Source organism: Piliocolobus tephrosceles, chromosome 14 (genome assembly GCF_002776525.5).
Source record: "Piliocolobus tephrosceles isolate RC106 chromosome 14, ASM277652v3, whole genome shotgun sequence".
In the NCBI taxonomy this organism is placed as follows: domain Eukaryota; kingdom Metazoa; phylum Chordata; class Mammalia; order Primates; family Cercopithecidae; genus Piliocolobus; species Piliocolobus tephrosceles.
Window position 1 is genome coordinate 9,555,190 of NC_045447.1, and position 20,957 is coordinate 9,576,146.

The 20,957-nt window shown below is 49.7% G+C and overlaps 1 protein-coding gene across 5 annotated transcripts in view; it reads left to right on the forward strand.

The window, feature by feature from the left end:
* The window catches only part of KYAT1 (kynurenine aminotransferase 1), a 36,901-nt gene that overhangs the window by 7,994 nt on the left and 7,950 nt on the right, over positions 1 to 20,957 (forward strand). The window contains exons 1-4 of one of the 5 annotated variants that reach the window (XM_023216998.2): positions 11,269 to 11,316; positions 15,034 to 15,193; positions 17,218 to 17,276; positions 19,628 to 19,775. In XM_023216998.2, the coding sequence (XP_023072766.1) occupies positions 15,098 to 15,193; positions 17,218 to 17,276; positions 19,628 to 19,775 (303 nt within the window). In that variant the 5' untranslated portion in view covers positions 11,269 to 11,316; positions 15,034 to 15,097. Of the gene's footprint in view, positions 1 to 9,662; positions 9,868 to 11,268; positions 11,317 to 15,033; positions 15,194 to 16,320; positions 16,328 to 17,217; positions 17,277 to 19,627; positions 19,776 to 20,957 lie in introns of those variants that run through there. The other 4 variants (XM_023216996.2, XM_026457130.1, XM_023217000.2 and 1 more) reach the window with 4 other exon arrangements.

Consider the following 20,957-nt stretch of genomic DNA (forward strand, 5'->3'; position numbering starts at 1 on the left):
GGAGGCTGAGGTGGTTAGATCACGAGGTCAGGAGATCGAGACCATCCTGGCTAACATGGTGAAACCCCGTCTCTACTAAAAATACAAAAAATTAGCCAGGCGAGGTGGCCGGCGCCTGTGGTCCCAGCTACTCGGGAGGCTGAGGCAGGAGAATGGCGTGAACCCGGGAGGCGGAGCTTGCAGTGAGCTGAGATCCGGCCACTGCACTCCAGCCTGGGCGACAGAGCAAGACTCCCTCTCAAAAAAATTAATTACTTTTCAGCCGAGCATGGTGGTTTGTGCTTATTGTCTCAGCAACTCAGAAGAATGAGGTGGGAGGATTTCCTGAGCCCAGTAGGTTGAGGCTGCAGTGAGCCGAGATCACACCACTGCACTCCAGCCTTGGCAACAAACAGAAGAAATGCTCATTCTATATCGTAAATTAAACCACTGGAAGACTGCAGCACTGTTCAGTTCAGAATATCCTTTTTTTTTTTTTTTTGAGACAGAGTTTTACTCTGTCACCTGGACTGAAGTGCAGTGGTGCGATCTCCACTCACTGCAACCTCTGCCTCCCAGGTTGAAGCAGTTCTCCTGCCTCAGCCTTCCATGTAGCTGGGATTACAGGTGTGCATGACCACACCCGGCTAATTTTTTAATTTGTATTTAATTTTTTTTTCTTTTTGAGACAGAGTCTCGTTCTGTGGAATGCAGTGCTGCTCACCGCAACCTCTGTCTCCTGGGTTCAAGGGATTATCTTGCCTCAGCCTCCCAAGTAGCTGGGATGGGATTATAGGTGCCTGCCACCACACCCAGCTAATTTTTTTGGTAATTTTAGTAGAGACGGGATTTCACCATGTTGGCCAGCCTGGTCTCAAACTCTTGACCTCAAATGACCTGCCTGCCTCGGCCTCCCAAAGTGCTGGGATTACAGGCGTGAGCCACCGTGCCCGGCCCAGGTTATTCATGATAAAATTTTTTCCTTGATAAACTTTTATAAAGAAAGAAAACATCTTAATTTTCAATGTTTCTAATATTAAATTACAGTGTACTAAGTTCTTGTTAGTTATATATTTTTTTCATTTCCCTATACTTTTTTTTTTTAAGACAGAGTCTCACTGTGTTGCCCAGGCTAGTCTCCAACTCCTGGGCTCCAGTGATCCTCCTGCCTTGGCCTCCCAAAGTCCTGGGACTACAGGCATGAGCCACCACACCTAGGCTACATTTTTAACAGATGCCAAGAGTTTTAAAAGGTTGCAGAACAATTGTCTTATTAATTATTATTATCCAATAATAACTTTCTCATTGATTATTAAGTTCTCTTTGCACAATTTCAGATTACATGGTTTTTTGTTTGTTTGTTTTTGTTTGTTTGTTTTTTTAAAAAACGGAGTCTCACTGTCACCCAGCCTGGAGTGCAGTAGTGTGATCCCGGCTTACTGGAACCTTTGCCTCCCGGGTTCAAGCAATTCTCCTGCCTCGGCCTCCCAAGTAGCTGGGATTACAGGCACATGCCACCAGGCCCGGCTAATTTTTTTTGTATTTTTAGTAGGGACGGGGTTTCATCGTGTTGGCCAGGCTGGCTTCGAACTCCTGACCTCAAGTGATCTGCCCACCTCAGCCTCCCAAAGCACTAGGATTACAGGCGTGAGCCACTGTGTCTGGCCAACATGGTCATATCTTTTTTTTTTTGGAGACAGTCTTGCTCTGTTGCCCAGGTTAGAATACAAATGGCGCGATCTTGGCTCATTGCAACCTCCATCTCCCGGGTTCAAGCTGGTCTCCTGTCTCAGCTTCCCAAGTAGCCAGGATTACAGGTGTGCCCCACCATGCCCAGCTACTTTTTGTACTTTAGTAGCCATGGGCTTTTGCCATGTTGACCAGGCTGGTCTCGAACTCCTGACCTCAGGTGATCCACCTACCTTGGCCTCCCAAAGTGCTGGGATTACAGGCGTGAGCCACTGCATCCGGCCTCAACATGGTCATTTTTTCTTTTTTGAGATGGAATTTCGCTCTTGTTGCCCAGGCTGCAGTGCGGTTCAAGCGATTCTCCTGCCTCAGCCTCCGGAGTAGCTTGGACTACAGGCATGTGCCACCACCCCCAGCTAATTTTTGTATTTTTTTTTAAGTTAAGACAGGGTTTCACCATGTTGGCCAGGATGGTCTTGATCTCTTGACCTCGTGATCTGCCCAGCTCAGCCTCCCAAAGTCCTGGGATTACAGGCGTGAGCCACCATGCCCAGACAACATGGTCATTTTTGTAGTCCCACACTACTATGGAAAATGAAGACTACCTGAGTATGTATGTGTATGTGTATATATATATATATGTATGCATCCTCACATATGTATCTCCACAATTTATTTTGTGTATTTATTTTTTGAGACAGGATCTCAGTCTGTCACCCAGGATGGAATGCGCAGTGGTGTGATTATGGCTCACTGCAGCCTCGACTGCCTGGGCTCAAGTGATACTCCCAGCTGAGCCTCCCGAGTCGCTGTGACCACAGGCATGCACCACCACACCCAGCTTTTTTTTTTTTTTTTGAGACAGAGTCTCGATCTGTCACCCAGGCTGGAGTGCAGTGGTGCGATCTCGGCTCACTGCAAGCTCCGCCTCCCAGGTTCATGCCATTCTCCTGCCTCAGCCTCCCAAGTAGCTGGGACTACAGGCGCCCACCACCACACCCGGCTAATTTTTTTGTATTTTCAGTAGAGACGGGGTTTCACTGTGTTAGCCAGGATGGTCTCGATCTCCTGACCTCGTGATCCGCCCGCCTTGGCGTCCCAAAGTGCTGGGATTACAGGCATGAGCCACTGCGCCCGGCCCACACCCAGCTAATTTTTAAAAAATTATTTGTAGAGACAAGGTCTCTTTATGTTGCTCAGGCTGGTCAGGAAATCCTGGGCTCTGATCCTCCTGCCTCGGCCTCTCAAAGTGCTGGGATTACAGGTATGAGCCACCTTTCCAGGTGTGAGCCACCATGTCCAGCTTTCTCTACAATTTAAAAAAATGCAAATAGAGTTATATTGTTCTTCAACCTGCTCTTTTTGTTTGTTTTTGTTTTGTTTTGTTTTAAGACAAGGTCTCACTCTCTCTCCCAAGCTGGAGTACAGTGGCACGACCTTGGCTCACTGCAGCCTCAACCTCCTGGGCTCAAGCGATCCTCCCACCTCAGCTTCCCAAGTAGCTGGGACTATAGACGCGTACCACCATGGCCAGCTAATTTTTTGTATTTTTTGTAGAGATGGGATTTCACCATCTCTGCATTGCACCAGTCTGGCCTCGAACTCCTAAGCTCAAGCAATCCACCCTCCTTGGCCTCCTAAAGTGTTGAGATTACAGGCATGAGTCACCGCAGCCAGCCTGTCTCTACAGTTTAAAAAATGTAAATGGGTTATATTGTTCTTCAACCCTTTTAAAAAATTACTATACTTTTTTTTTTTTTTGTAACTGAGGTGAAATTCACCTAACATACAAGTAACCATTTTAAGGTATGCAATTCAGTGACGTTTAGTGCATTCACAATGTTGTACAAGCATTATGTCACTGTAGTTTCAAAACTTTTTCATTCCATTAGGAAAACACTCTGTACCTGTCAAATAATCACTCCCCATTCCCTCCTCCCTGTCCTCTGGTTACCTCTCATCTGCTTTCTGTCTCTATAGACTTGTTATTCTGGATATTTCACAGAGAAGGAATCATAGCTATGTGACCGTTTTTGTCTGGCTTCTTTCACTTAGTGTGGTTTGTTTGTTTGTTCGTTTGTGACAGGGTCTTGCTCTGTCCACCAGACTGGAGTACAGTGGCATGATCTCAGCTCACTGCAATCTCTGCTTCCTGGGCTCAAGTGATCCTCCCACCTCAGCCATCTGAGTATCTGGGACTACAGGCACACACCACCACGCCTGGCAAATTTTTGTATTTTTTGTAGAAACAAGGTTTTGCCATGTTTCCCAGGCTGATCTCAAACAATGATCCTCCCACTTCAGTCTTCCAAAGTGCTGAGATTATAGTCATGAGCCATGTGGCCCGGCCTCACTTAATATATTTTTGAGGTTCATCTAAGTTACTACATGTATCAATACATGTTTCATTCCTTTTTGTGGCTGGATAATGTTCCATTGTACAGATACGTTATAATTTATCCATTCATCCATTGATGGACAATTTGGTGTTTTTTCACCTGTTGGCTATGATGAATACTGTTGATGTAAACATTTGTGTACATGTTTCTGTGTGGACATATGTTTTCAGTTCTTTTGGGTATATACCTAGGAGTGAAATTGCTAGGTCGTAAGGTAATTCTATGTTTGGACTTCATAAAAATTAAAAAGTTTTGTGTGCCAAAAAACATTATCTGCCGGGTGCGGTTGCTCACGCCTGTAATTCCAGCACTTTGGGAGGCTGAGGTGGGCGGATCACAAGGTCAGAAGATCGAGACCATCCTGGCTAACCCGGTGAAACCCCGTCTCTACTAAAAATAAAAAAAATTAGCCGGGCGTGGTGGCGGGCGCCTGTAGTCCCAGCTACTCGGGAGGCTGAGGCACAAGAATCACTTGAAAATGGGAGGCGAAGGTTGCAGTGAGCTGAGATTGCACTGCTGCACTCCAGCCTGGGCAACAGAGGAAGACTTTGTCTCAAAAAAAAAAAAGTAAATAAATAATAAAAGTGATGGGACCTGATTTCAAGTAGTCAAAATCATAGAGACAGCAAATGGGTTGGGCTATGGGCCAGAGGGTAAAGGGATGTAATTGTTTAATGGGTACAGAGTTTCAGTTTTACAAGATGAAAACAGTTCCAAAAACTGTATACCTATACATAGTTAAGATGGTAAAATTTATGATACGTGTATTTTACCAAAAATTTTTAAATGAAAAACTTTTTTTTTTTTTTTTGAGATAGAGTCTTGCTCTGTGGCGCAGGCTAGAGCGCAATGACGCAATCTCAGCTCACTACAAGCTCCGCCTCCCAGGTTCACACCATTCTCCTGCCTCAGCCTCCTGAGTAGCTGGGACTACAGGTGCCCACCACCACGCCTGGCTAATTTTTTTGTGTATTTTAGTAGAGACGGGGTTTCACCATGTTAGCCAGGACGGTCTTAATCTCCTGACATTGTGATCCCCCCGCCTCAGCCTCCCAAAGTGCTGGGATTACAGGTGTGAGCCACCTTGCTTGGCCTGAAAAACATTTTTAGGTGGTGGGACCTGTAGGGCTCTACAGGACACCTAGCACAGGAAAGTGTGTGGTAAATAAAAGGTCACTGCTAGGGCTGTTGAGGGGCTGACTAGGAAAGGCCTGTTTCCTAGAAAAGGGGTGAGGCCCAGGGCATTGGAGGGAGGCATGCCTGGGAGGTCAGGAGTCCCACCTTAAGGGGGAACCTGGACCAGCACACTCCCTGCTTTGGGCCTCCTCTGTGAAGTGAGGCGTAGTCCCCTCCTGAGGCCAGCAAGTTGCCCTGTGACCCGGGCCAGCAAGCTCTAAGCCACGAGGGGCCTGGCTCCTTGCGCCCCCTGCTGGCCGACTCTGGAACAACACACCCACAAGCCCCCAGGTTGCTCCCAACCAACCTGGCCAAGTTGCTGGGTTAAGGCAGCCTAAGTGGTCCCCTGTACCCTTCCTGCCTTTGGCTCAAAACCTCCCATGACTTCTCCCTCCATCTCTCCCTCCCAAGTTCCTGTAACCTACCTTCACCACACAGATAAGTTCACAGACACAGACACAGAGATATGTGCACATGCTCAGGTGCAAGCTCTTGTATTTGGATCCTTGTTTTGTTTTGTTTTAGAGAAGGGGTGTTGTTATGTTGCCCAGGCTAGTCTTGAACTCCTGAGCTCAAGCGATCTGCCCACCTCAGCCTCCCAAAATGCTGGGATTACAGGCGTGAGCCACCATGCCCAGCCTCGATGAATTATTATTATTTATTTCATACGTAGAGAAATTGATGTTCAGAGAGGTGAAATGGCTTGCTTCATGTCACACAGCCACGGTCATCAAAGCCTGTGTTCTAATCCTTCCCCCGTCTCTCACCCACTGCCTTTCTCCTTGGGTGTCTACTTGGGGCCTGATTCTCGGTGTGATAGTAGAACATACCTACCCTGTGGAGGGTGCAACATAACATTCACTTCTGGCCGGGCGCGGTGGCTCACCTTGTAATCCCAGCACTTTGGGAGGCCGAGGCGGGTGGATCATGAGGTCAGGAGTTCAAGACCGTCCTGGCCAACATGGTGAAACCCCATCTCTACTAAAGACACGCAAAAAAATTAGCCGGGCATGGTGGCTCGTGTCTGTAATCCCAGCCACTCGGGAGGCTGAGGCATGAGAATCGCTTGAACCTGGGAGGTAGAGGTTGCAGTGAGCCGAGATTGTGCCATTGCACTCCATCCTGGGCGATAGGGTGAGACTCTATCTCAAAAACAAACAAACGAAAAACAAACATTCACTCCTATGCCCAGTCTTACCTGGCCACACATAGGCCTGATGTACTGCCAGTTGTCTGCAAAGGAAGCCTATCCTGGTTTCCAGCCCCAGCCCCAAGGCTGCAAGATTGTTTAAGCATATCCGTATCCAGCACAGGTGCCACCCAGCTCCTTGGCCTCGTGGAGCCAATGCTCTGGACACACAGAAGGCACTGTCTTTCCTGAGAACTGGCAGTGCCCAGAGAAGGCAAGGGGCCAAGCCTGGGGCAGGGAGAGAAGAGGGCCACAACTAGTATCTGTTTCTCCTGAGTTTCTGCCCTGTGCTGGCACCAGGTGTACAATCTGCTGTAAGGCCTACAGGAGCTCAATGTAAGTGTTGTTTTAGCATGATAGGAATTTCCTCACCTATTAATGGGGGTTGAGGATAGCACTTGCTTTACAGAGTTGTTGAAGGGATCCAGTGACAACAGTATTGGGACAGAGTGAGTCCTAGTAAACTAAAGCTGATGGTATTATTAATATTATTCTCAACCAGGTACAGTGCCTCACATTGTAATCCCAGCACTGGGAGGCTGCGGCAGGAGGATGCTTTGAGCCCAGGAGTTTGAGACAAGCCTGGGCAACACAGTGAGACCACATCTCTACAAAAAATACAAAAATTAGCTCAATTCACTTGAGACGATGAAGGCATGATTTAGGATGTTGTCACTTCAGGAAAAAAGACTGATTTGATAGACACAGAGTCCGATGTGGGGGAGAGTGTCAGAGAGAGAATCGACCCACCAGGTAACTGTGGGTTTTTAACTCAGTGGTCAGAAGGCAGTAGAGTGGGGTCCCGGTAGGATGAAATCCAGCTCCTCCTCTAGTCCTGGAGGAGGTAGCAGGATGTTGGGTCCAGGACAGGACATGGCTAAGGCAAGGGGACCCTTTGGCCCAGGGTGGTTCCCGTCCCAAGACACCCCTCAGTTCTGGGCCAACGGATAGTTGGTCTTCATAGAACAGGCAGAGGGTACAGGGTGCCTCCCATGACTAGCCCTGGGCTTGGGCCTGGCCTTAGGCCGCTCTCCGCTTTAGCTGAGTGCCCTGAGCTAAAGCACCAGACTCCTTCCCTTGAGGTGACACCAAGGAATGTCTCTTCTGGGATGGGACACTACCCTTTGTTGCTCAAAGCGCAGGTACTTGGTTTCAGAGGTCAGAGTACATACTTCAGGCCTCTCGTGGGAACTGCTCTCAAATCTAAGCAATGAGAGGGCGAGCTCTGGCATCCCCTTGTGTGTTAGCCCATTCTCCCACTGCTATGAAGAACTGCTCAAGACTGGATGATTTGTAAAGGAAAGAGGTTTAATTGACTCACAGTTCCTCATGGCTGGGGAGGCCTCAGGAAACTTAACATCATGGCAGAAGGGGAAGCAAACATGTCCTTCACATGGCGGCAGGAGAGAGAAGTGCTGCTCTAAGGGGGAAAAGCTCTTTATAAAAGCATCAGATCTTGTGAGAACTCACTCATTATCTCAAGCACAGCAGCATGGGGTAACCGCCCTCATGATTCGATTACCTCCCACCGGGTCCCTCCCAGGACACGGGATTATGAGAACTACAATTCAGAGTTGGGTGGAGACACAGCCCAACCTTATCACCTTGGATCGATTCCTAAGGCTGTTGTCACCTACAAGACATGCGTCGTTGTATTGCGTTTGGCAGATACTGTGGTCTTTACAAATTGAAGGTTTGTGAGAACCTTGCACCAAGCAAGTCTATTGGTCCCATTGTTCCAACAGAATGTGCTCCCTTAGGGTCTGTGTGTCATATTTTGGCAATTCTCACAATATTTCAAACTTTATCATTGTTATTATATCTGATATGGTGATCTGTGATCAGTGATCTTTGATATTACTATTGTGCTTGTTTTGGGGAACCACAAACCATGGCCATATAAGATAGTAAACGTAATAAATATGTGTGGGCCAGAGGCAGTGGCTCATGACTGATCCCAGCACTTTGGGAGGCCGAGGTGGGCAGATCACCTGAGGTCAGGAGTTCGAGATCAGTCTGGCCAACATAGTGAAACCCTATCTCTACTAAAAATACAAAAATTAGCCAGGCGTGATGGCATGTGCCTATAATCCCAGCTACTTAGGAGGCTGAGGCAGGAGAATCGCTTGGACCCTGGAGGTGGAGGTTGCAGTGAGCTGAGATTGCGCAACTGTACTTCAGCCTGGGCGACAAAACAAGACTCCATATCAAAAAAACCAAAAGCCGGGCACGGTGGCTCAAGCCTGTAATCCTAGCACTTTGGGAAGCCGAGACGGGCAGATCACGAGGTCAGAACATCGAGACCATCCTGGCTAACACGGTGAAACCCCGTCTCTACTAAAAAATGCAGGCCGGGCGCAGTGGCTCACGCCTGTAGTCTCAGCACTTTGGGAGGCCGAGGCGGGCGGATCACAAGGTTGGGAGATTGAGACCACGGTGAAACCCCGTCTCTACTAAAAATACCAAAAAAATTAGCCGGGCACAGTGGCGGGCGCCTGTAGTCCCAGCTACTAGGGAGGCTGAGGCAGGAGAATGGCGTGAACCCAGGAGGCGGAGCTTGCAGTGAACCGAGATCGCGCCACTGCACTCTAGCCTGGTGGACAGAGTGAGACTCTGTCTCAAAAAAAAAAAAAAAAAAAAAACTAGCCAGGTGAGGTGGCGGGTGCCTGTAGTCCCAGCCACTCGGGAGGCTGAGGCAGGAGAATGGCGTAAACCCAGGAGGCGGAGCTTACAGTGAGCTGAGATCTGGCCACTGCACTCCAGCCTGGGCAACAGAGCAAGACTCCGTCTCAAAAAAAAAAAAAAAAAAAACTGAACAAACTGAAAAACCAGCAGCTGTTTTTCAGTTCATCAGAAAATGAGGTCACAGGGTAATCTGCTGCCCCCAGACTGGAGAGACAGAAAGGGAGATACAGAGAATCGTGATTTGCCAGAGCAGAAACCTTCCCTGGAATCAGGACCTGGGTAAGAAAGCCTGAACTGCCACTGATGAATACCTGGCAGCGTGGATGTGTGCTGCTGGTTAATGTTAGGTGGCAGCTGGACTGGAGTAAGGGATACCTAGAGAATGGTGAAGCATGACTTCTGGGTGTGTCTGTGAGGGCGTTTCCAGAGGAGATTGGCGTGGGAGTCAGTGGACTGAGTGGGGAAGATCTGCTCTCAATGTGGGTGGCACCATGCAGTTGGTTCGCAGCTTGAATAAAACAAAAGAGGAGAAAAGATTTTCCTCTCTCTCTGTCTCTCTGTCTCTCCTGGAACTGGGATGTTCTTCTCCTCCTGCCCTTTGGATATCAAAACTCTAGGCGCTTCCACCTCGGCCTGAGAATGACTGCAGTGACTACCCTGGTTCTGAGGCTTGCAGACTTGGACTGAGCCACGCTACTGGCACCCCTTGCAGATGGTCTGTCATGAGACTTCTCAGCCTCCATTAATTGCGTGAGCCAATTTCCCTATAAATCCCCTCTGATTTCTATTGATCTAGCCATCATGTTGGTTCTGTCTCTTCAGAGAACCCTAACACAAGTTTGAGAGTTAAAAACTGGCTGGGTGGGCTGTCGCAGTGGTTCATGCCTGTAATCCCAGCACTCTGGGAGGCGGAGGCAGGCGGATCATGAGGTCAGGAGTTCGAGACCAGCCTGACCAACATGGTGAAACCCCATGTCTACTAGAAATACAAAAAAAAAAAAAAAATTAGCCAGGCATGGTGGTGTGTACCTGTAATCCCAGTTAGGAGTCTGAGGCAGGAGAGTTGCTTGAACTGGGGAGGCAGAGATTGCAGTGAGCTGAGATCATGCCATTGCACTCCCGCCTGGGCGACAGAGCAAGACTATGTCTCAAAAAAAAAAAAAAAAAAAAAACCTGACTGGGCAAGGTGGCTCACCAGCACCATCTTGGCTCACTGCAACCTCTACCTCCTGGGTGCAAGCAATTCTCCTGTTTCAGCCTGTTGAGTAACTGGGATTACAGGCATGCCCAGCTAATTTCTGTATATTTTTAGTAGAGATAAGGTTTCACTGTGTCGGCCAGGCTGGTCTCAAACTCCTGACCTCAGGTGATCCACCCACCTCGGCCTCCCAAAGTGCTAGGATTACAGGCGTGAGCCACCAAGCCTAGCTGAGAGTCACTTTTCTTTTTTGAGACAGAGTCTCGCTCTGTCACCCAGGCTGGAGTGCAGTGGTGTGATCTCAGCTCACTGCAAGCTCCACCTCCCGGGTTCATGCCATTCTGCTGCCTCAGTCTACCCAGCAGCTGGGACTACAGGCGCACGGTGCCACGCCTGGCTAATTTTTTTGTATTTTTAGTAGAGATGGGGTTTCACTGTGTTAGCCAGGATGGTCTCGATCTCCTGACCTTGTGATCCACCTGCCTCGGCCTCCCAAAGTGCTGGGATTATAGGCGTGAGCCACTGCGCCCGGCCAATTTTTTGTATATTTAGTAGAGGTAGGGTTTCACCCTGTTAGCCAGGATGGTCTCGATCTCCTGACCTTGTGATCCGCCCGCCTCAGGCTCCCAAAGTGCTGGGATTACAGGCGTGAGCCACCGTGCCAATTTTTTGTATATTTAGTAGAGGTGGGGTTTCACCGTGTTAGCCAGGATGGTCTTGATCTCCTGACCTCGCGATCCACCCACCTCAGCCTCCTAAAGTGCTGGGATTACAGGTGTAAGATACTGCGCCCAGCCAAGAGTGACAGATATTCTTAAGTATGCCAGAGCATTCCTCCAAAACATTATTTTTCTTCTTTTTCTTTTTTTTTTTTTTTGAGACAGACTCTCCTTCTGTCACCCAGGCTGAAGGGCAACGCATAATCTCAGTTTACTGCAGCCTCCACCTCCCGGGTTCAAGCAATTCTCTTGCCTCAGCCTCCCGAGTAGCTGGGATTACAGGTATGCGCCACCACGTCCAGCTAATTTTTGTGTTTTTAGTACAGACAGGATTTCACCATGTTGGCCGGTCTGGTCTCAAACTCCTGACCTCAAGTGATCTGCCCACCTCAGCCTCCCAAAGTGCTGGAATTACAAACGTGAGCCAGTGTGCCTGACCCAAAACATTCTTTTTCTTTCTTTGTTTTTTGAGATGGAGTTTCACTTTTGTTGCCCAGGCTGGAGTGCAATAGTGCAGTGGCTCACTGCAATCTCCGCCTCCCTGGTTCAAGTGATTCTCCTGTCTCAGCCTCCCAAGTAGCTGGAATTACAGGCGCATGCCATCACACTTCGCTAATTTTTATAGTTTTAGTAGAGATGGGGTTTCATCATATTGGTCAGACTGGTCTCAAACTCCTGACCTCAGGTTTATCTGCCCACCTCGGCCTCCCAAAGTGCTGGGATTGCAGGCATGAGCCACTGTGCCTGGCCTTTTTATTTTTTGATACAGGGTCTCACTGTGTTGCCTAGGGTGGAGTGCAGTGGAACAATTTTGGCTCACTGCTGCAACCTCTGCCTCCTGGGCTCAAGCGATTCTCGTGCCTCAGTAGCTGGGACTACAAGTGCGTGTGACCTCACCCAGCTAATTTTTGTATTTTTGATAGAGACGGGGTTTTGCCATGTTGGCTACACTGGTCTCAAACTCCTGACCTCAGGTGACCCATTCACCTCGGCCTCCCAAAGCGCTGGGATTACAGGCATGAGCCACCGCGCCCACCCTCGGCCATTTGTGTTTTTTTGTCTTTTTTGTGTTTTTTTTTTTTTTTGAGGTGGAGTCTCACTCTGTTGTCCAGGCTAGAGTGCAGTGGCATGATCTGGGCTCACTGCAAGCTCCGCCTCCTGGTTCACACCATTCTCCTGCCTCAGCCTCCCGAGTAGCTGGGACTGCAGGCGCCCGCCACCACACCTGGCTAATTTTCTGTATTTTTAGTAGAGATGGGGTTTCACCGTGTTAGCCAGGATGGTCTCGATCTCCTGACCTCATGATCTGCCCATCTCGGCCTCCCAAAGTGCTGGGATTACAGGCGTGAGCCACCGCACCTGGCCTGTGTATCTTTTCTGGAAACATTCAGATTTATGATTTGCAGATATTTCCTCCCATTCCATGGGCTGTCTTTTCATTTTCTTAATGGGTATTCTTGAAGCACAAAAGTTCTTAATTTTGATGAGGTCCAGTTTATTTTTTCTTTTGTTGTGTATACTTTGGATGTTATGTCTGAGAAACCCAAGGTCACAGAGATTTACTCCTGTTTTCTTCTAGTTTTATTGTTTTAGTTCATACGTTTAGTTATGTGATTCACTTTGAATTAATTTTAGTATATGGGGCAGGGCACATGGCTCACCCATGTAGTTTCAGCACTTTGGGAAGCTGAGGAAGGAGGATCACTTGAAGCCAGGAGTTCAAGAACAGCCTGAGCTGGCCAGGCACAGTGGCTCATACCTGCAATCCTAGCACTGTGGGAGGCTGTCAGGAGCAGAACAACTTCAGGCCAGGAGTTCAAGACCAGCCTGGCCAATATAGCAAAACCCCATCTCTAATTAAAATACAAAAATTAGCCAGGCATGGTGGCACACACTTATAATCCCAGCTACTCAGGAGGTTGAGGCAGGAGAATCACTTGAACCCAGGAAGTCAAGGCTGCAGTGAGCTGAGAAGGCACCACTGCGCTCCATCCTGAGTGACAATGTGAGCCCCTATCTCAAAAAAATAATAATAAAGAAAGAAAATGAAAAATTTATATGTGTGTATTCCGTGAGATAGAAGTCCAAATTCATTCTTTTCTTTTTGCTTTTTTTGAGACGGAGTCTCACTTTGTCTCCCAGGCTGGAGTACAGTGGTGTGATCTCGGCTCACTGCAACCTCTGTCTCCTGGGTTGAAACAATTCTCTGCCTCAGCCTCCTGAGTAGCTGAGACTACAGGTGCCCGCCACCACACCTGGCTAATTTTTTGTATTTTTAGTGGAGACAGGGTTGCACCATCTTGGCCAGGCTGGTCTTGAACTCCTGACCTTGTGATCAACCTGCCTCGGCCTCCCAAAGTGCTAGGATTACAGGCATGAGCTGCTGCCCCCAGCCCCAAATTCATTCATTTACATGTGGATATTTAGTTGTCCTAGCACCATTTGTTCGTTTGTTGAAAAGATTATTTCCCACCCCCAACTCCTACCCCCCCCGTTTTTTTTTTTTTTTTTGAGCCAGTGTCTCCCTCTGTCACCCAGGCTGGAGTGCAGTGGCGTGATCTTGGCTCACTGAACCTCTGCCTCCTGGGTTCCAGCAATTCTCCTACCTCAGTCTCCCGGGTAGCTGGGACTACAGGCACATACCACCACACCTGGCTAATTTTGTATTTTTCATAGAGATTTTTTTTTCCAATCTTTTCACCATTTTGGCCAGACTGGTATCGAACTCCTGACCTCAGGTGATCCATCTACCTCAGCCTCCCAAAGTGCTGGGATTACAGGCGTGAGCCACCACGCCCGGCCTCCCCACCTGTTTTTTTGAGACAGAGTCTCATTTTGTTGCTCAGGCTGGAGTACAGTGGCACCATCTCAGCTTGCTGCAACCTCTGCCTCCCAGGTTCAAGCGATTCTCCTGCCTCAGCCTCACGAGTAGCTGGGACTACAGTCATGTGCTACCACGCTCAGCTAATTTTTGTTTTGTTTTGTGACGGAGTCTGGCTCTGTTGCCCAGGCTGGAGTGCAGTGGCCGGATCTCTGCTCACTGCAAGCTCCGACTCCCGAGTTTATGCCATTCTCCTGCCTCAGCCTCCGGAGTAGCTGGGACTACAGGCGCCCACCACCTCGCCCGGCTAGTTTTTTGTATATTTTAGTAGAGACGGGGTTTCACCATGTTAGCCAGGATGGTCTCGATCTCCTGACCTCGTGATCCGCCCGTCTCGGCCTCCCAAAGTGCTGGGATTACAGGCATGAGCCACCGCGCCCGGCAATAATAATAATAATAATTATTATTTTTTTGAGACATACCTCCCTCTGTCGCCCAGGCTGGAGTGCAGTGGGTGGAATCAGGGCTCACTGTAGCCTTGACCTCTCCAGGATCAAGTGATCCTCCCACTTTAGCTTCCCCAGTAGCTGGGACTACAGGTGTGCACCATCACGCCTGGTCAATTTTTATATTTTTGTAAGGACGGTGTTTCAGTATGTTGCCCAGGCTGATCTCCAACTCTTGGGCTCAAGAGATCCTCCTGCTTTGGCCTCCCAAAGTGCTGAGTTTACAGGTGTGAGACACATTGCCCTGCTTGAATTTGTTGATTGCATCTCCATGATGTATTTAACATGTTCTTCTGTCCTTGTATTTTAGTCATTCAACAGTGTGATCTAATTTAGGGCCACTTTTACCGCAGGAATAATTTGCAGGTGGTGCCTGTGTTTCCAGAGTCAGAACATGTTTGGTTTATGCTCTTGGTGATATTCAGTGCTATCAGTGATCCTCTCCTGGATCATTTTTTAATTAGAGGTGATTTGTGTTTTGAAAGGGTCCCTTGGGTTGCTGGGGGGTGTATTGTGCATGAGCAACAGAGTTGTTCCAAGGACGGAGTCAGATAATCATGCAACAAAGCACTTGGTGCTATTCCTGGCACACAATGATCATATTGTTGTTGTTATTGTTAGAGCTGTAGGGGGGGTACCCAAGTCCTGAGCTCAGAGGCATTTTCTGGCCAGGGCTGTCTCCTCACTTCTCCTCTGCCCCTGGAGAAGTCTGCAGTGCCACAAAGCTCTGGGAGGCATGTTCAGGACTGCAGCAGCCATCTCTGTGCACCTGGTGGGGCCCCTTCGGGGAAGGAAGGCTGGAGCCCCACTCACTCGGTGCTTGCACCAGACTGTAAGTGCCCTAACCCCAATACTCTGCCACCTGCATGGCCTGGGGCTTCTGGGGTCTGGCTTGTTCCTGGATTCAAAGCTGTGCATGAGCCTTCTCTTTCAGGGGCCCTCTTTAACTGCAGCCTGGATGTGTGCTTCTCCCTTGCCCCTGCTTCTGTAGTCTAGAACTTGTAGCTCTGCATCTGAATAATCGGCTTGGGCGCTGTAGGGTGCTGCTTCCCATGATCCCTTGTGCCCAGCCCAGAACCCAGTACATGATAGGGGCTCAATAAATGTCAACTGAGCCGGGCGCGACGGGGTTCCTGGGCTATGGAAGACCTGGCGCTTACTCAAATGGTCCCCAAGGCCCTTCCAGGACAGGGGGGCCTGGTGTTGAGATTACTGTGGCTGCCACCCTGACCAGGTCCTTGCCAGCTTCCCCTCTGACCTTGGGCAGGTACCTGAGCCTCTTTGAGCCTCAGTGTCCTCATCTGTTAGATGGAGACTGTTGTGGCACCTCTGGTGAGAGTACAGTGGGAACTGAGCGAGGTGGAACCGAGCAAAATCCTGAGCCAGGGTTCACTATTGGCCACAGCAGGCGGCTGAGAAGAATGTTGGATGCCCGGCTCCATGGCCCACCAGCCATCTGGGACTGGCAAACCCATAGGGATGGAAGGTTCCTCAGAGACCACAAAGCCCATGCGACGTCTCTGGTGTTGAAGGGATTCTGAGGACAGGAGGAGCCAAATTACCTATCCAGGGTCACCCAGCCAAGGCGGGTTAGGACCTGAGTTTGGTGGCTCTCAGGTCTGGCCAGTTTCTTTCTTTCTTTCTTTCTTTCTTTCTTTTTTTTTTTTTTTTTTTGATGGAATCTTGCTCTGTCACCCAGGCTGGAGTGCAGTGGCATGATCTTGGCCCACTGCAACCTCCACCTCCCAGGTTCAAGTGATTCTCAGGCCTCAGCCTCCTGAGCAGCTGGGACTACAGGTGTGTGTCACGACGCCCAGCTAAGTTGTTTTTTTTTTTTTTTCCAAACTGAGTTTCGCTCCAGTGCTCAGGCTGGAGTGCAGTGGTATGCTCTCGCCTCACTGCAACATCTGCCTCCTGGGTTCAAGCGATTCATGTGTCTCAGCCTCCTGAGTAGCTGGGATTACAGGTGCGTGCCACCACGCCCAGCTAATTTTTGTAGTTTTAGTAAGGATGGGATTTTACCATGTTGGCCAGGCTGGTCTCGAACTCCTGACCTCAGGTGATCTACCTGCCTCAGCCTCCCAAAGTGCTGGGATTACAGGCATGAGCCATTGCACCCAGTCCCTGGCCAGTTTCTGCACACCGGTGACTGGGTAGGGAGCTGGCCTGGGAGGAACACTGGGAGGGGAGGGGGCGAGTCAGGAACCAGGACCCTGGAACTCTCCCAGGACTGGATTAGTGCCTCCCTCACAGTTAGGACATGGCCTTGGGTCCAACAGGCCTAAGTCTGAGTGGGTGTGTTGTGTGGCCTTAAACACATCACTCCCTCCCCCGCACCCTCCAGCCTGTTTTCCACCTCCTGTTTTCTCGTTGATAAGATGGGCCTGGCCAGGTCATTCTGGGAATGAAATGGAAGTGCTTAGCAAGACCTCTGTAAGTGGAGGCTGCTGCTGTCACTGTTGCCATTATCCTCCCTTTCTGCTCCACCCACGTCCTGCTCTTCTTCCTTAACCCTCAGCCCTTCCTGAGTCAGACTAACCTAACCAAGTCAGGGCTCTGTCTCAGGACACGTGGAGCCAGGGCTGGAAGCCTCCACTGGACAGGCGCCAGGCAGCCCCTGCAGGTTGGGGAGGTGGAGGCTGCTGGAGTCGGGAGGAGCCAGGTGAGGGTGTTGGAACATAACAGGCTTGGGAGGCAGGCAGAAACCTGCCCTTCTGCGAGCTCTGATCTCTGCCCCCTCCTGGGAGCAGACAGGGTAGGGCTGTGGCCTGAAAGCAGCTGTCCCTCCTTTGCGCAAGCCCGGACCGCTGCACCCAGACAGATTCCATCTCTGACCTTCCACTTGTTCGTCTCCAGCTCACCATGGCCAAACAGCTGCAGGCCCGAAGGCTAGACGGGATCGACCACAACCCCTGGTGAGCCAGCTGAGCTGGGGAGGTGTGTGGGTGTCCCCTCGGGCATGGGTTGGCCATCCGTGGGTTCACAGCAACTCAGCAGTACCCAGACTGCCAGATTCCAGCCACAGCTCAGGAGAGGCAGGGCCCGAGGGAGCAGGCTTGGTTCAAATCTCAGCTTTCTCCTGCATGACTGTGGCACTAGGACAGGTGACATCCCTGCTCTGAGCCTCATGTCCCCAGCTGCAAAATGAAGAATTATACCCACCTGGAGAGCATTGGGGAGGAGAAAGTGAAATGCCGTCCAAAGCTGTTTACCCAGGCGCCAGGCTAAGCGCTTTCCAGGGATGACTTTCTTTCTCACTTGGTACAGAGTCAGATACCCTAAGTAAGTAAGATAAGCAAGTAAGATATAGTCGGATCTTCACCAGACATTTGCAGAGGTTGATACTGTTTTCTTTTTTGACTTGTTTTCTTTTCATTTTATTTTTGAGATGGAGTTTTGCTCTTGTCGCCTGGGCTGGAGTGCAATGGCGCGGTCTCGGCTCACTGCAACCTCTGCCTCCCAGGTTCAAATGATTCTCCTGCTTCAGCCTGCCGAGTAGCTGGGATTACAGGCATGCAACACAATGCCCAGCTAATTTTTTTTCTTTTTTTTTCGCCCTAGATGGAGTCTCACTCTGTTGCCCAGGCTGGAGTGCAGTGGCATGATCTCGGCTCACTGCAGCCTCCGCCTCACGAGTTCAAGCAATTCTCCTGCCTCAGCCTCCCAAGTAGCTGGGATTACAGGAGTGCGCCAACCACACCCAGCTAATTTTTTTTTTTTTTTTTTTTTTGTATTTTTAGTAAAGAATGGGTTTCACCATGTTGGCCAGGCTGGTCTCAAACTCCTGACCTTGTGATTCACCCGCCTCAGCCTCCCAAAGTACTGGGTGGCATGTGCCACCGCGCCTGGCCCTAATTTTTATATTTTTAGAGAAGATGGGGTTTCACCATGTTGTCCAGGCTGGTCTCAAAATCCTGACCTCAAGGGATCTGCCTACTTCAGCCTTCCAAAGCGCTGGGGAATACAGGCGTGAGCCACCGTGCCCACCAGGTGGTGGCCACCAGGCAGAGCCAGAACAGAGGATTATGGGTCCAGAGATGATATGTGCCTGGGCTGGTGGGGCCCTGTTCTGCCCAGAGTAGGGTAAAGAGTGTAAAACTTTGCTTGAGATGGAAGTAGAAAGGCTGGCTGGCTGTGCCTTGTACTAGCTGGGAGGCTTTAGGCAAGTCACTCCACTCCTTACCCCCACAGTGGTCCAGGAACAGGACGTGCCTCACAGGCCATTGTGAAGGTTGTATGAGCAGCGCGTTTAACTGTGCTGTTGACAAATCCAAGGAGGAGTCATGCAATCTGTACAGGGAGTCTCAACTAGTATTTGGAAAGAATAGAGTAGGATAGGACAGGACAGGGAATACTGCAGTAGATTGCACCAAGAAGGATGAAGCTTCCATTCCATGTTTGTGCTGCACAGGGTTGATGATGCAAAGATGATTTCTTGGCCAGGTGTGGTGGCTCACGCCTGTACTCCCAGCACTTTGGGAGGCTGAGGCGGGTGATTCACCTGAGGTCAGGAGTTCGAGACCAGCCTGGCCAACATAGTGAAACCCTGTCTGTACTAAAAATACAAAAATTAACCGGATGCGGTAGCAGGCGCCTGTAATCCCAGCTACTCGGGAGGCTGAGGCATGAGAATCGCTTGAACTCGGGAGGCAGAGGTTGCAGTGAGTTGAGATTGTACTACTGCATTCCAGCCTAGGGGATAGAGCGAGACTCTGTCTCAAAAAAAAAAAAAAAAAAAGAAAGATGCTTTCTTCCTATGGGTCGTGGTGGAAGAACTTGGAAAGCGACTGACCTAATCTCAATACAGGGGACCAGCTGTGGCACTCAGGCAGATCTTCAGGCTAGACAGTTGCTGGTTTTCCAGTTTTTGTTTTTCTTGTGTGTGGCTTTTTTTTTTTTTTAGACGGACTCTCACTCTTGTCATCCAGGCTGGAGTGCGATGGTGTGATCTCGGCTCACTGCAACCTCCAGTACCTGGGTTCAAGTAATTCTCCTGCCTCAACCTTCCGAGTAGCTGGGATTACAGGCCCCTGCCACCATGCCTGACTAACTTTTATCTTTTTAGTGAAGACAGAGTTTCACCACGTTGGCCAGGCTGGTCTCAAACTCCTGACCTCAGGTGATCCGCCCACCTCGGCCTCCCAAAGTGCTGAGATTACAGGCATGAGCCACCGCGCCCGGCCAATTGTCCAGTTTTTCTAAACAGGCCGAAGTCCAGGTCACCATGTAGGGCTGGTCTCGTGCTGATTCTCCGTTTGTTACCCAGGGTGGAGTTTATCAAACTGGCCAGTGAGCATGACGTCGTCAACTTGGGCCAGGGCTTCCCGGATTTCCCGCCCCCAGACTTTGCCGTGGAAGCCTTTCAGCATGCTGTCAGTGGAGACTTCATGCTCAACCAGTACACCAAGGCATTTGTGAGTCTCCCGGTCTCCCAGGAGGCACTGGGGGAGGAAGGGGGCGGGGCTTTCTGGACATCAAGCCCACACGGGCGTCAGGCTTCAGGGGACAAAGCCAGGGGATTCTTGTGACCATAGTTCAGTGTTTACTGAGCGTGTCCTCTGTCCCAGAGCCTGTGCCTCCTGGTCTAGTGGGGATGGCAGACAAGAAACCAGTAATGACAGGCAGTGGAAATGTGCCGTGACGGAGGAGGATGGGATACCGCGGGAGTAAGAAAGAGGGAATGAAACCTGGGGAGGGGACTGGAGAGATGCGCTAAGACTTCCTGGAGGAGGTGACACTTAAACCAAGTCCCGAAAGACAAGCTGCTGTTTGGATTACACTCTAAATCCAAACTTTTTCCGGAAAGGACCGCGTAGTAAATACGCGACCGTACTTGGATTAGAACTGTGGTTCTTTTTTTCTTTTTCTTTTTTGAGACACGGTCTCACTCTGTTATCCAGGCTGGAATACAGTGGCGCGATCATGGTCCACGGCAGCCTCGACCCTGCCAGGCTCAAGTGGTCCTCCCACCTCAGCCTCTGGAGTAACTGGGACTACAGGTGTGCATCACCATGCCCAGCTAATTTTATTTATTTATTTATTTATTTATTTATTTATTTATTTATTTATCTATCTATCTTTGAGTCAGGGTCTCACTCTTGTCACCTGGGCTAGAGTGTAGTGACATGATCACGGCTTACTGCAGCCTCTACCTCTTGCGGCTCACACGATATGTCATTTGCTGGGGCTCATGTGATCCTGCCACCTCAGCCTGTAGAGTTGCTGGGACAACAGGGGTGCGCCACCTTGCCCAGCTAATTTTTTTTGTATTTTTTGTAGAGACAGGGTTTCACCATGTTGCTCAGACTGGTCTCAAACTCCTGGGCTCAAGTGATCCTGCCACCTCAGCCTCTGAAAGTGCTGGGATTACAGGCTTGGGCCACTGCGCCCTCGTTTTTTTTTTTTTTTTTTTTTTGAGACGGAGTCTCCCTCTGTCACCAGGTTGAATTGCAGTGGCGCAATCTCAGCTCACTGCAACCTCCGCCTCCCAGGTTCAAGAGATTCTCCTGCCTCAGCCTCCCAAGTAGCTGGGACTATAGGCATGCACCACCACACCCAGCTAATTTTTGTATTTTTAGTAGAGATGGGGTTTCACG